Source organism: Thalassophryne amazonica, chromosome 10, assembly GCF_902500255.1.
Source record: "Thalassophryne amazonica chromosome 10, fThaAma1.1, whole genome shotgun sequence".
In the NCBI taxonomy this organism is placed as follows: domain Eukaryota; kingdom Metazoa; phylum Chordata; class Actinopteri; order Batrachoidiformes; family Batrachoididae; genus Thalassophryne; species Thalassophryne amazonica.
This window is the reverse complement of record NC_047112.1, coordinates 76611354-76626243: the sequence shown is the minus strand read 5'-3', so window position 1 is coordinate 76626243 and position 14890 is coordinate 76611354. Positions and strand designations below refer to the sequence as shown.

Sequence of the window (14890 nt, the reverse complement as noted above, 5' to 3'; positions counted from 1 at the left end):
TTCCCATGATGCACTGTTTCTTTCTCTTTTTGCTCCGTATGCATCACTCTGCATTTAATCATTAGTGATCGATCTCTGCCCCCCTTCTCGGCATGTCTTTTTCCTGGTTCTTTCCCTCAGCCCCAACCAGTCTCAGCAGAAGACTGCCCCTCCCTGAGCCTGGTTCTGCTGGAGGTTTCTTCCTGTTAAAAGGGAGTTTTTCCTTCCCACTGTAGCCAAGTGCTTGCTCATAGGGGGTCGTTTTGACCGTTGGGGTTTTTCATAATTATTGTATGGCCTTGCCTTACAATGTGGAGCGCCTTGGGGCAACTGTTTGTTGTGATTTGGCGCTATATAAGAAAAAAAGTTGATTGATTGATTGATGTTTAGAAATTTTTGTTGCTTTATTTGTTAGAGGGATTACTCAAAATCCTTTTCAGCAGATATGCATTAAACACATACACACACAAAATAAGAGGAAGCCCTTTTAAATTCTGATAACGATCTAGATGAAGGTCTGTTTGTAGTCTCTGCTCAATCACACACCCCTCCAGACAGACCCGTCGAGTCTGACCACTGTCACAGCAGCTGCTTCATTTCACACATCTGTTTCAGTTTCACTTCTGTGCTAGTTTAAAATTCAATTTAAACTTCAATGGCTGAATCTTATTGAAAATGAAGCACGTCAAGGTTCACATTAATGTGTTGTGTCTGACTGAGGAAGACAGTTGATAATTTCAGTGGAGTCATGGTGATCAAAGCTTGAAATAAGGTTAATGTTCCAAAAAATGGTGACAAGCAGACTCTGCTGTAGCACGCTCTCTCTGAGTGCTCTTGATTTGGACACTCAAATAGGTTTTTGTTAATGTTGGTCATCCTCTCTCTGTATCTGGGCGGTTCCCGCCTCAGGAATATCTACGCTTTGAAGAATGTTAAGAATGTTTGTCTGTACAAAATTGGATCTGCTTCAAAATTCAACTTTTCAACTGGACCCAAGATCCAGTCTTCACAAAACATTCTTTAAAATCATTCATGATACTGAGATATGTTATTGACAAACGGGTGACGTTTCAAAACAGAGAAGAATGTGCACTACTTAAGTGGTAACTGATGTGTTCTAATTTACAGAATAACTTTGTTTTCTATCTTTTCTGAGAAAATGTTTGCCTCCTACCACACAAATAATTAACAATGATGATGAATTATGATTAACAATAATCTAAACAATGTTTCCTTTATGATGCCCTTCCACTTAGAGGATTCTCCCCAGCGCAGCTGAGCACAGGGAGCCCCTATGCTGTGATTTAACCAGCATAGAGGGGCTGTTCTGTTGTGTTTTTTTTTTTTGTTTTTTTTGTCTTTCTCTTTGACATGTCACACATTATTTAACATCCCAGTTAGCAACACAAAGTGGCCATCAAAATGCAGTAAATAGTCTTTCAAAGGGTTATAAATGTCCAAATTGTCTTGGGGGATGCCTCCGGACCCTCCTACAATACTTGCGCCTGCAATGCTTGTCGTGCGGCTATGCCCCACTAAGTTCCCCCATGCTGTAAAAAATCCTGGTGAGAACCCTGACTTATAAGCGAAGAAAATACATGAAAATATAAGCCTTTTTAATTTATTCATTCATTTTCTATATCTGTTCACACCAATCTTGGTGTAAGCAGATATAGAAAATGAATGCATAAATAATTTTAAAAGGCTTATATTTTCACATATTTTCTTCACTTATAAATGGAAGGGCATCATAAAGGAAACCTCATAAAGGAAACATAAGGGGGGGGGGTTATTCCCATTTCATCTACACTGAAATTCTCATTTTGTACTAGGCAAAATTCCTATTTGGTCTACTCCCACTTGGTCTACTACACCCATTTGGCCTACACTTATTTTGACCACTATTTCCATATCGTCTACTCCTACTTCGACCGCAGACTGCTCACCTCGCTTGGAGTACTATCTAGCTCAACATGGCTAACTCCTCATCTGCAAAAGACTTTGCTGAGTACTTCTCATCAACCTGGATGAAGGACCTTCCAGTGAGGATGTGGAATCACTTTGAATCTACTGAAGGACGTACCAACAACTGACTGGAAGTTTGGCATAACAGGCTTAGCCGTCTCACCGACTGGGACCATCCCAGCATGTTTCAACTCATTGCACTCCTCCAGAAGGAGGGCTGAGAGTTCAAGATCCAGCAGGTGCTAAGTGGAGGGCTACCAGTGGCCAAGAGGAATAAGCGGCAAAAGCAGGACAGACGTATCAAGTCTCTCCAGGAGAAATTTGTCACTGGAAAGTTGTCAATATCTGACTTTATGGACTCTGTAAAAGCTGTGAAGCCCATTGTCATTATGTCATCAAATGTATGAACCCTGTTTGAGATCCAGAGTGGATATAAGAATGGGATCCCCACAGTGAGAAGAGAATAGTTATTAAAAATTGGGCTTTTTATGTGTCATGTAATATTAACTGCCTTCTCAGCTGTGGCCATACCAACAATACATGACTCATAATGGGGCCAAGGTGCAGTTTAGCTGGTTTTAGAGGGACTACTGAATAGATTAGGTCTTCCAATCTATCTGGCAATGCTAAATTACTCTATAAATTTCCAGAAGGTAACAGAGCCAGGATTTAGCCAAACTGATAGTGGTTAAAGCAAATGACTAGAAATAATGTTTAAAATTAGGAACTGAAAGTCCATCCTCTGATTTATGGCACTGAAGAGTTGTCATTTTACGCATGGACGTTTCCCACCCCAGATAAATCTAGAGATCAAAGATTGCATTTTGTCCCAGTAATTGACTGGCACTGGCAAAGGTAACATAGAGCAGAAGAAATTGATCCTTGAAGGTATATCCATCTTCTCTGTTGATGACTATAATGGTTAGGGAGATAAGACATCTATCAAGATCTGACTCAGTTTTATTATTATTCCTCTAAAATTTTTATTTGCAGGAAGGAAACATTTCCTCTCCCAAGCACTTAAACTGTTTGATGACAGGGATACACTGAGGTAAAGCACTGGGGAATACTTCTGAATTCAGTAGAAAAAGTGCAGATTTTGTCCAGTTAATTTTATAACCAGAAGGGAGCTGAATTCCTCAAAAGTATCCAAAACATATGTTAGTGATGTGGGAGCCTTATCAAAGAATAAAAGAATGTCATCAGCATATTGCCATATAAAGTGGAAAGTGCTATTAAAAGTGATTGCAAAGATAGATAGATGTGTTTGGATAGTCTGGGTGAGGGGCTCCAATTGACAGAGCAATAAGAATGGGCTTAAAGGGAAACCCTGTCTGCAAGATTGGGATAAAGTGATTTTTGATTAAATAATGGCATTAGTATTTATCATTGCAGTAGGATTATTGTGTAATAATTTAATCAGTTTAATAAAATTCAAACCCAATTGAAAACATTGCAAAACCTCCCACAAATAACCCCACTCAAGCCTATCAAAGGCCTTTTCTGCATCAAGGCTCAATACACCGCATGGGGATGCTATATCTTTGGCAGCATGAATAACATGGAGAAGATGGCGAACATTATCAGAAGCAATCCGTGATTCTGTGAAACCTGTCTGGTCACAGTGTGTCATTTTGGCTAAATGGGGTTATAAGCGGCAGGAAGCCAAGACCCAGGCAAATATTTAAGTTTCTGAGTTTAGGATAGATAGTGGTCTTCAGTTGTTACATTTAAATAAAACTTTGTTGGGTTTAGGTAATACTACAATTAAAGCAGAATTCAAATCATTGAAAAAGGCACCAGCATCAATAGATCTATGTATCATGGCCAAGATGTATTGCTCTATCTCCTCCCAAAAAGTAAGATAAAATTCTGGGGGGATGCCATCACATCCCAGTGATTTGCCCTTTTTCGTCCCAGCCACAGCATTCTTTAACTCAGTCAGAGCAAGATGATCAGCATCATCTTCAGTAAGAACAGAACAGTTTTCAGGATTCAAGGATTCAGATTTATCTCTATCTAGCATAATTTGAGATGTATAAAGAACAGAATAAAAAAGAAAGAAAACTCAGCATTTCTTTCTTTCTTTCGGGGAAGTAAGTATATTCCCTTTTGCACTAATCGATGTAATATTTGAATACTGTCCACATTTCTGCAAACTCAGTAGAAGCAGACTTGGTCTGTTTCCTCTGGTCTTCTGCATCAGGAATTCAGATCTTGTATTCAATAAATTGTTCAGGCTCAATTTAACTAAGTCAATTTATTTTTTCCTTGCCTCACTAAAACTATCCCTTTGCTGTACAAAGTCTAGTTTTTGCAAATCATGTTCAAGTGCATTAATTTTACCCAATCTTGTTTGGTTAAGTTGTGAAGAAAAGAAAATTGCAGTGTTTCTTGTAAATCATTTAATTGAAGCCCAAAGTATTCGTGGGTCTTCTGCTGAGTTTACATGATCTAAAATAAAAAAAAAAAAAAACAGTTAAAGTGTTGCTGAAATAATAATAATGAAAAAAAAAAAACCAAAAACGTTTTTTTAAGTAGTGTTAAAACGCCACCTTGTGGCTCTAGTGAGAATGCCAGTTAATGTTACATTATCTCAGTTTACTGAGATAATGGAGAGTGAATTTGAGAAAATACATAGACAGAATCTAACAGATTCTATATTCTATTCTAACAGAATAGCTTTTATGCCTATCTTGAAGAGGGGGTTATTGCTGTAAATAAACCTGTAAGACTAAAATAGTTCATTAGAAAAAAAAGCAAAAAAAAAAGCGGGAGAAACCGAAGTGACTATCAAAAACCGCAGTAAATCCTCCACACCGCGAGGGGCACTGTAACAAGGAGTCTTCCGGGTCAAATCATTGATTGATTGATCGTTGTCTTTTCTCAGCCAACAGTCCTTCCGGTTTGACCGCCATTAAAGACAGCAGGTAGGATTTTGATTATGAATTTTTATCGGTTGTAATCCGATGTTTACCTTTGCCATCCTCTAATTTTCATCAAATAAAATGGAGTGAACGCACCTTACTGATAACACGGTGTATCCATGTCGAGTGTTGCAACGCTACAATTTTTTTGGTAGGAGGTTAAAGTTGGATTTACATCGGTACTTCAATATTCCGGTGTTTTTTAGGAGTTCTGTCGGATTTTTGACCTGCAATCCTTTAAGATTTTTTGTTAATAGTTTATTTTACACAGTGACGAGAGAGTGAGGTAAAGCCCAGGGTTTTGAGATAAAATTTGAGGATGTGTTCGTGTATCGATAAAATCCTGTTGGATTAAATTCCACAAAACGCGTCATATTGTTTCACAAACGTAAAATTGAGGGGACAAACTTTAGCAAACCTTTAGTTAGTGGTGTCAAAACCTCTGTTAAAATCTGGAACAGCAGCTTTCCTAAAATACAAACAGCCTGTCTGCTGCACCTGAGGGTAAAAGTAAAATGAGTAACAATTGAAACAATGGAGGGGATGAAAATGCACCTGAATTAAAAAAACCCCTGATATTTTAAACAAACCCAGTTGTAAATTTGTGTTATGTAATAATTTTCCCTGTCTTAAATTCATCATTTGCAATACAGAATTGCCGTTTATCATTTAAGAAAAGTGTCCTCAAGGGTGGTAGTAGCAATAATGTATTTTTTTTAGGCCACAGATATTGTTATGGTGACTGTAATAACTGTGTTGGTAGGTTATTATAACAGCAGTGACATGACATCCTAATTTTAATAGTCCAAATAACCAAAATCTTACAGAGATACATGAAGCGAAAGAATAACTGAAACAAGAAATGTTGGTTGATATGAAGGGAGTTAAAAAAACAAAAAGTCTTCAGTCAGAGAATTAAACCTGGCTCCCGCATGACAGGCGGGATACTGACACTATACTAACGAGGAGCTGGCAACGCACACTGAGTCACAGAACATCGATTAATATGGCTCCCCTAAGAGTAGCACCAAGAGTTAGAGTTATGACTGCCATAACTTTGTATTATTACCTCTGCCAACGAAGTTGGAGTTTTGGAGTTGTGTTTTCACCCCTGTTTGTTGAACAGCCTGTATGTAGCCCACAATTTTTTGTATATCGTTATAAAGTTTTTGCTGTAGAGTCATATCCTGATTGGCAAGATCTGAGTCAGTTTTCAAGGTTATAGGTCAAAATCAGGAAAAACCTTGGAAAATTGGAAAAATCTCTATCTTTAACATTTAAAGAATTTTCAAAAATTCATAACTAAAAAAAAAGATCAAATTGGTTTCATATTTGAGTGTTAAGGATTTTATCCTTTATCAACTGACAAAGTTTGATCCAGATCTGATCCAGATTCCAGATTTTGTGGCCATTTAACATTGAAAACCCCATTTAATGTATATATTTACACTATATCTTAATCAAACATGCCTCAATCACTCTCATATTTGAATGTGAGTTGCAGACTGGCACTCACTATTGACTGACAAAGTTTGATCCGGATTATGGATTTTGTGGACATTTGAATTTAATATTGAAAAGCCCTTTTGGTGTACATTTTAAATTATATCTCAATCAACAGTGCCTCAGTGCGGGGTGGGGGGGGGGGGGTGTTAGTGTTGTACTCTTTAATTGTGATCATTACTGACTTTTTAAAATGCTTATCGCAAAGCGTTCTTTTTTTACGACATCATGCAAGTTTTATAAGTCCGCGGACACTGATCTGTGTGTTACAGATACAAATCAGTTTCCTCGGATCCGCAGAGTTTTGAGGAGAATAAAAGCCACTCGAAGCCTGGCTGTTATGACAGTTGTTGTAAAGTGGGACTGGTTGGTTGCTACGGTGACACTGTGTGGCTCCTGTGCGAAGCTTAGCTAAACGTAGCATGTGGACATCGCAGACTTTTAGAACTTTCAAGTTTTTAAAAGAAGAATTTTGCAGCATGTCTGTGTCACGGAGCGACATCAGACAGAGTGAAGATGGCGAGAAAGACAGTTTGAAAAAGTCTGATGAGGACAAGAATCCTTGGAATTGTTGCTGGCTTCATGAACATACCTGAAAGATAAACAGGAATTTTCCTGCGAATTTTCCTCGGTTTTCTCAATTTTCATTTCACAGCCCTGTTACCTACACCACCAAAATTGGATGGAAGTTCCAGCTTTATGCCTGTTTGTTTATCTTCCAGTTATCAGTCAGAAACCAAGTGCCAAAAAGCAGTGACAAATTGTGCATAGCAGAAATCACCAATGTTGTGTGAAAATTATCTGAAAAATAATTCAGAAACTGAAAAAGTTGGGAAAAAAAACCCCTGACACCACAAAAACCACAAGTGTATGAACTAAATAAATACATACTCCTGACTTTTGATCACATGTAATTTACCTTATGAAATTAAAAACTAGTGTTGACAGAGGTTTGCAGTCTAGTTTTAAATAGATTTGTATTCAAAAATATCTACTATTCATATTTCAGAATAAATAACTGATTGTTTGCGTGAAGTGATCATTACACTCCCCACAAACAAACGCCTGGCAGGGGTTTTGCACAAGAAAACAGATGAAATGTAGGCTTGAGTGTACTATGTGCTTTCTTTCAAACTGTGGCTGAAATTTCATGTTGTCTTTTTAAGAAAATTCTTATGTTCCGCTCCATGAATCTCGTGATGGGCACAGTTTCTCCAGTCACAGCCACAGAACCCTGTAACTCCTTTAGAGTTGTCATGGGTGTCCTGGTGGCTTCCCTCACTCCTTTTCTTGCACAGTCACTATGTTTTTGTTCTCCAGTTGACACTGTTGTTTTTGTGCATTATCTTCTACAGACATGGCTATTCGCTATCCTATGGCAGTTGGCCTTAATAAAGGCCACCCAGTTACCAAAAATGTGACTGCACCCAAACACAGCCGCCGACGAGGGGTGAGTATGTACTATTTATTGACTGTAATGAAGGTGGAATAACACCAGTGGTATCGTACTTGGTGGTGAAATTGTCCGCAGGGATGATTGGGTGAATCAACAAAAACCAGACTGTCAGCCTTCATGGCACATAAGATGCTTTTCCACTGCATGGCCGAAGTGAGCGGTCAACATCCCTGCTCCAGGACAGCACCTGCCTAGCATGTTTTTCACATGTACCTGCTGCAGCTGCATCTGATTTGTCAAGCCTGGGTGAGCACACCTATCTCAGTTAATTAGCAGTGGCTGCAGCATGGAGAGTTGGCAAACATGCAGGGCAGGTGATCTCAAGCAGCAGGGTTGGTGACCCCTAGCTTATATCCTGAGTACCATCCTGCATCATTCAGGAACTTGAACCAGAAATATGCTCTGTTTGGGTTTCCACAAGGCAAAAATAACCCTGGTTTTTAATTCCTTATTTCAGGGACCCAAAATTCCTTGTGGACGGGTAATAATTCCAGGCTCAGCCTGCATTCACTTAGCTGTGATCAGATGGTGAAAATCTGTCTGTAAAAGCTTTCCGGGATGTTTTTTTTTTTTTTTTTTTGCTGTGCTGTAATCAGAGAGGAAAATAACAAGTGGCATTAAGTTAGACTTAATTCAATTCAGAGCGTTCATAAAACTTTCATTGACATCCAAATCTGCATCTGACTTTTTCTGTTTTATTTTTTTTAAGTACTGGTCTTTCAACTCTTAACCTCTATTTTAATGTTAACACATCTCACAGCTGATGAGAACAAAAGTATTCCAAAATGCCTGTTGCATTATGGGTCTGTAAAATGGAATAAGGAAACAATGAGACAAACACACAGTCTCACTTCCACATTGTCCTGTTCTGCTCCTTTGTGCATCATTTTAGTATGACGAGCTTTTTGGTGAAAGGCTAATGTTAGGAGGCTAATGGCCTCCTGGATTGAGAGGGATAACAAATATTAACATATAATACTGGAACATTGTGTGGAAATTTTGTCAAAAACGCATTCTGTCAAAAGACATGCAAGAGCACAAGTTACAGCACTCACTACTGAGTTCAAGATTCTGAAAGTGACATCTAAATGTTACATAATGAAAAGGTGATTCCAAAATTATAAGAAAGCAATCCCATGGTGGGATATATGCTAGAGTGTTTCCTTGTTTTATACCCTTTTGATGAATTACCATTTGTATCAGAAGATGAAGAAGAAGAGTAAAGGTTAAATGTTGTGCACTCTGACTGGTGCAGTGCCTGTATTCTTTTATGACACACAATAGGACGTTTGTGTAACTGGTAGCTTTTATTTCCAACTGTTGTCTTGTAGTCATTTGTAATAATTTCAGATAAGGTGGGTTTTGTTTACAGTTGTGTCCTTTAATGTCTCTGTTGTCCGTTTCCAGCGTCTGACCAAACACAGCAAGTTTGTCCGCGATATGATCCGTGAAGTTTGCGGTTTTGCTCCTTATGAGAGGCGAGCCATGGAGCTGCTGAAGGTGTCCAAAGACAAGAGGGCCCTCAAGTTTATCAAGAAGAGGGTGTGTATTTCTCACGTTTTGCCATCTAATTTCACAGTTACTTGGATTTTGCAGATCCTTAAAAAGTCTTAAAAGGCTCAGAATTTAAAATTAAAATGTCATAAAATCAGTCTTTTATATTTCTTAAGGCCTAGTTCAAAAATAATGAAGCCAAAGTGTGACATAACCATCAAAATTTAAAAGTGGTCTTTTTGTGAAATGTTATCATTTTAGGTATGGTTATATATCAGAGTTTCAATATTTCTATTGGTCTTGGTTCAGTCATTGCTAGAAATTACCAGTGCATATATACTATAATGTGCTAGAGTGTAATGCTTGCGACAACAGTTGGCGGTATCTTCTTTAGTCTGCAGAAGCCTGAAACAAAGAAATTCTGTCTATTAGTTCTTGGTGTTATTGAACAAGTAATATAATTATTCTATTGAAGCAGAGTAGGAGATATAGTTAAGGTTTTGACACAAATAAATTAAGGACTTATTCTCAGCATTACGTTTGCGACAGGTTCACCTTGCTTTAGAAACATGATGTTTTTTCTAGGAAATTACATTTCTACCTTTACAAAAATGTATTATTGTGTGTTAGTATGAAGCACAAACAAACAAACTGACAAAATTCAAGGTTATTTCTTTAACATTTAACTTTAAATGATAATGCTAAATATCAGTCACACAAAATTGATGGAAAAAAGTGCTATTTTTGTGCATATCTCTGGAACTGTGTGGAACTTTTCAAATTTTTCAAAGAGACTAGAGGCAACTCGCATATAAATCTGGATGGTGCTAAGTAAAATAATGGCTTGTTCATCGCAAATGCAATGCAAATCAGCAGTTAGGGTTCATTATTTTTGAACTAGGCCTTAAAAATTCCAAGACATGGGAAGTAAATTTTTTTTATTATTTATTTATTTATTCTAACATTGCAGTTAAAATACCCAAATAAATGGCTGTATATATTTAAAGCTCCTAACACTTCACAAAGCAAGATGGCAGAACCAACAGATCTTTAGTTTGTTGCTGGAATACTCCAAGACACTTTGAACTAGTGAGACGTGCCTTTGGTGATGACATGGGGAAGTGTCACTTTAATGAAAATTGCCTTTTCATGCTAGATTTTGCACATTCTTGTCCACCAACATGTTGGGGTTAACACTCACAAAGAACACAGAAGATAAAACAAAATAATAAATACTGTCAGTTGCAACTCATAAAATGCCTACAGTTGCTAAGATAACAGTGCCCTGTTGCATGATGGGAGCTGATATACCCCAGGGTGTTACAATATTTTTAAGATTATTAAAGCCAAAGTTTAAAAAATCATGTACAGTGTTTTGAGGCTCTCATTGAAACTTCAATTTCAATTGGTATTTTCAGATTTTAAAAAAAGTGATGGAAGTCTCGTTTCTAGTATTTTAGTCTCGTGTTCCTGGAGTTCACAGGCAATTAAAAATGGCCTGCTGGCATAGAATTATTGACCTGTTTGGTGAAAGTTATGATAACACAGCCTTTCTCTGCTGGCTTGGCTTCAGATGGTTGAGGAATGGTCTTGAAAAGGCTCATTTGTCCTCAGAGTTAAATACTGATACAGACTGTGGCTGTGTCCCAATTCAAAGGCTGCAGCCTTCACCGGCTGCTTACATCATAAGGGGACACGATGAGGCTGCCGCATTTTCAAGGCTTCTTGGAATGTGGTTGACGTATACAGCTTTCCTTTCTCCAAAACCAAAAGACACAGCAGGTGTAGCCTTCATAGCTCAAACTTTTGACTGACTTTTGCTTTCGGTGTGTCCACACACGTTTGCACGTAGGAAGAGATTTTGCTTTGTGTCAGTACTACTTTGCTCTTTTGAGCATATTACTCCCCAGCCATACGGATTGTTTATGTGCTGCAGGAATTTGATTCAGCCCAATGTTAGGTTTTTGTTTTTTGTTTTTTTGCAGATTGGCACCCACATTCGGGCCAAGAGAAAGAGGGAGGAGCTCAGCAATGTACTGGCTGCCATGAGAAAAGCTGCAGCCAAGAAGGATTGAATTGTTTAATAAAGTACTTTAGACTGCAGAATCCATGCTGAGTTATTTTTAGTGTGTGTGTGTGTATAATATGTAATTTTAAAAAACAAAATTTAAGTGTAAAGACCTAATTATAATTCATATTTTTGAGGAACAGACTACCAGCCTGCCTCTCTTGCTGCATTGCAGTGAGCTTGGAGGACATTCCAAGCAGAGCGGGCAGAAAAACAGAAAGCTTTCTTTCCTGAACACGAGGTACAAAAAAAGAGATAACATTATTTGAATTTAGAGCATAACGCCTTTCAGTTCTCTGAAGAAAACTGGATAAATGAGTCAGAACCAATCCAATAAGAGCCTTGTGATCCACAGTCATCCTGTGTGTATATCACCTTACATTCAAGGAAGCTATTCCAGCATTGGTGTACAATCTTGCCGTTTGAGTAATCTTATCAAACAAACATGTAGGTTGTGATATCAATTTTGGTTAAAAGGAAAGAAAAGTTGGAAATGTGCAAAGAAAATACAATCAGTGGCAGTTCTACACTAAATTACTCCCCAGGTGAGACCCCCCCCCCCAAGCACCCTATGGCGCAGATTATTTTTTTTTAAGTGCTGGTGCTGCCCCATCATGTGTCATGAAAAAATGACACCCGGTTCGCCCGTAGGGGGATCGTGGTGAGAAAATATTCATCAGCAAACTCCAGAATGCATCCCCGGACATCAAAAATCCCAAATTTTCTGGGGGCCTTGAGTGATCCCCTGCTGATAAAAGTCTACTTTCACCAAAAAAGAAGTCTCTTTAATATAAAAGGGCTACGTCTGTCTGTCCAGGATAAACTCCCAAACTATAATATGTAGCCCTAAAAACTATATATATTCTGAATCCTCATGACATGGGGAACAAACTGGTACCATTTTTTAAAAAGTTGAACTGAATCCCTTTCTTCAGCACACTCAGCAAAACAACATGCTTAGGCTGAGGCTGTGGGTATGACCAGGCAGATTCAAATTTCCAGCCCTGTATATGTGTTGGCCATCTCTGTTTATTTAATCCCTTTCTTCAGCTACTTTATGTTCTCAACTCTTAAGCACCTGACTGTCCTGTACAACCCATTTTAAATTGCAATGTAAAAACAGTGAAATACACCACTACCTCAATTTTGATTCATTGATATTTACTGTTACCTACCTTTTGTGTGTAATTTTGTTATAAATTTGACTGCAAAACAAAGTCTGCCTGAAGGACTTCAAATGTGTTTGTCTTTTAACCAAGTATTTCCACTTAGTTTGGGGAGTCCACCTCTTATAGTTCTGCCAGACAAACCTTAGCCCATTAACTATTATAAGACATCAGCATTACAAAAACAAATGTTGGGCAATTGTTTTGATTAAAATGATTGGCATTTGGCTTATGTCTAATACAGGTTAACCCGGGCAGCGCCGGGTACCCCAACTAGTCTTATTAATATTTAAATTTGATTTAATGTCAATTTTCAGAATTGATTGATTTGGGTTATTTTGTGGATTTTTAAAAGCAAGAAAAACTGCCAGACCACTTAAAAGTACAAGTATAAAAAGAAATTTATATACAATTATGTCCATTTACTTGCAAATGTATAACATAAATTGGAATCTGCTCCTTAAATGTGAATAGTGTACAAGAAAGACCATTGGAGGTGGCCAAAGGCCTTCACAGCATCCAGCAAAAGGACAGCTGGAGGGGAGATCAGCAGGTTTTGGTCAGTAACATGAAGTGGTCCCACGCTGTCGGTAGGCAATCTGGATTTTATGAAGCCTGTCTTATTGCTTTGGACCAACTCAGCCAAATGTATCATAGCAGAGGGCTGGTTAGGGGTCAAAAATTAAGATAAAAGCCTGCTGGTGGAATTCAGTCTGGATGTGGTGACTTCATGTGTTTATTTCACTGCTACCTCAGTGTGACAGGTATCTCCAACTTTTTAAATCATTGTTGGTGAGGCAGACCAGTACCTACTTTATCACACTGGGTGGAGGTGTTATAGTGCAGCAAATATGAGAATATTTGGAGCAGAATCCTGCAAATGGTGATGCAAGCATCAAATTTGGCATAAATACTCCATAGACATTCCTCTTTTGAAAAAACTGACTGGCCACTTGTATTTTCAATAGGCAGCCAAGTATGGGTCAATTGAATTACTCAGGGGTCAAAACTAAAAGATGCTCCAATCATATTGAAAACTAGACCACATTATTTGTGTGATCATAGAGATTCCAAAAAAGTATAGTTTGGACTGTCTGTGACTGAATACTATGGAGTTATGGGGTAAAAACATCAAGAATGATGACAGAGGTCAATTTCAGTTTGTACAGGGGTCAGGAGTTAAAGTTGCAACAAATTTTGGTAAATTGATACAAATTATTAGTTAAAAGGAATAGTTAGCACCGTATATCATGCTTAGTTAACATGTTACAGGATGTCACATGTCATACAATCCAATGGGCTTTGACCTTGTTTGACCTATACTTTGGATACCAAACATTCAACACAATCAAAACAATTCCATTTATTAATCCTATTAGCTCAACCAATAATTTGCAACACTCTATAACACTCTGAAAAATTGGAGCAGCTTTAACTTTTGACCCCTGTACAAACTGAAACTGACCTTTTTCCCCATTTTTGCTGTTTTTACCCCATAACTCCTGAACATTCAGTCATAGATAGTCCAAACTATACCTTTTTTGGAATTAGACAAATGTATAGTTTTCAATATGATTGGAGCATTTTGATATTTTGACCCCTGTGTAATTCTTCAACTGACCCCTACGTGGCTGCCCATAGAAAATTCAAGTGGCCAGTTTTTTGTTTTCAAGAGTATGTGTACCAAATTTGGTCCTTGCATCACCATTTGAAGGAATGTTTCAGTTATTTGCTGCACTATTACCGTTTTGTTTACTATTACTCTTTCTCCTTGATTTGAACCTGTGAGGCAGCATGCTGAGGGATTGTGCATGTTTTCCTACGCTTGTGTCTGAGGCAAGTGACGCCTGTGATTCACTGTCATGTGATTGTGTTACTAAAGCTGGAGTTCAGCTTCCTGAAAACAGCTCTATTCATGTTTTATCATCAGACGTTTTCTGATTAAACGTCACCTGACTGATGTGTGAGTCACTGCACAGACTACATGATTGCAGTTGGAAATGTTTAATCTCAAAAACCTTTTTGTGCACCTGATTGTAAGCTTGCAGAGGAAAATAATCAGATAAGCGTGAGGGGGATAAAAAACAACCTGCTGCTGACATGTTAGGGTGCAACCTGAACAGTGTTGCCATGGTTACTTTGAAAAGCTAATAAGGTAACTCATAATCTAACTTGGTTACTCTTAAGATTGAGTAATCAGAAAAGTAGTCAATACTTACTTGTCTGAGTACTCAATATTAAAAATGACCAAGTTAGATTACTAGTTGTCACTAATAAAGTAACTAGTAATCTAATATTCTCTTGGGTTCAGTGAATTAAACAAACTGAATTA

General features: G+C 37.9%; 1 protein-coding gene across 1 annotated transcript; it reads left to right on the top strand.

Annotated features, from left to right (window-relative positions):
• Nucleotides 1–4797: 4797 nt before the first annotated feature.
• Nucleotides 4798–11431, top strand: rpl36 (ribosomal protein L36). The gene is made up of 4 exons (XM_034180315.1): nucleotides 4798–4874; nucleotides 7730–7824; nucleotides 9238–9372; nucleotides 11310–11431. The coding sequence occupies exons 2-4, from the start codon at nucleotides 7732–7734 to the stop codon at nucleotides 11397–11399; spliced, it is 318 nt and encodes a 105-aa protein (XP_034036206.1). The 5' UTR covers nucleotides 4798–4874; nucleotides 7730–7731; the 3' UTR covers nucleotides 11400–11431.
• The last annotated feature ends 3459 nt before the right edge of the window (nucleotides 11432–14890 follow it).

Coding starts and splice junctions, on each gene's coding strand:
- rpl36 (XM_034180315.1), top strand. CDS start 7,732: ATGGCTATTCGCTATCCTATGGCAGTTGGCCTTAATAAAGGCCACCCA. Junction 7,825..9,237: donor AACACAGCCGCCGACGAGGG/GTGAGTATGTAC, acceptor GTCCGTTTCCAG/CGTCTGACCAAACACAGCAA. Junction 9,373..11,309: donor TCAAGTTTATCAAGAAGAGG/GTGTGTATTTCT, acceptor GTTTTTTTGCAG/ATTGGCACCCACATTCGGGC.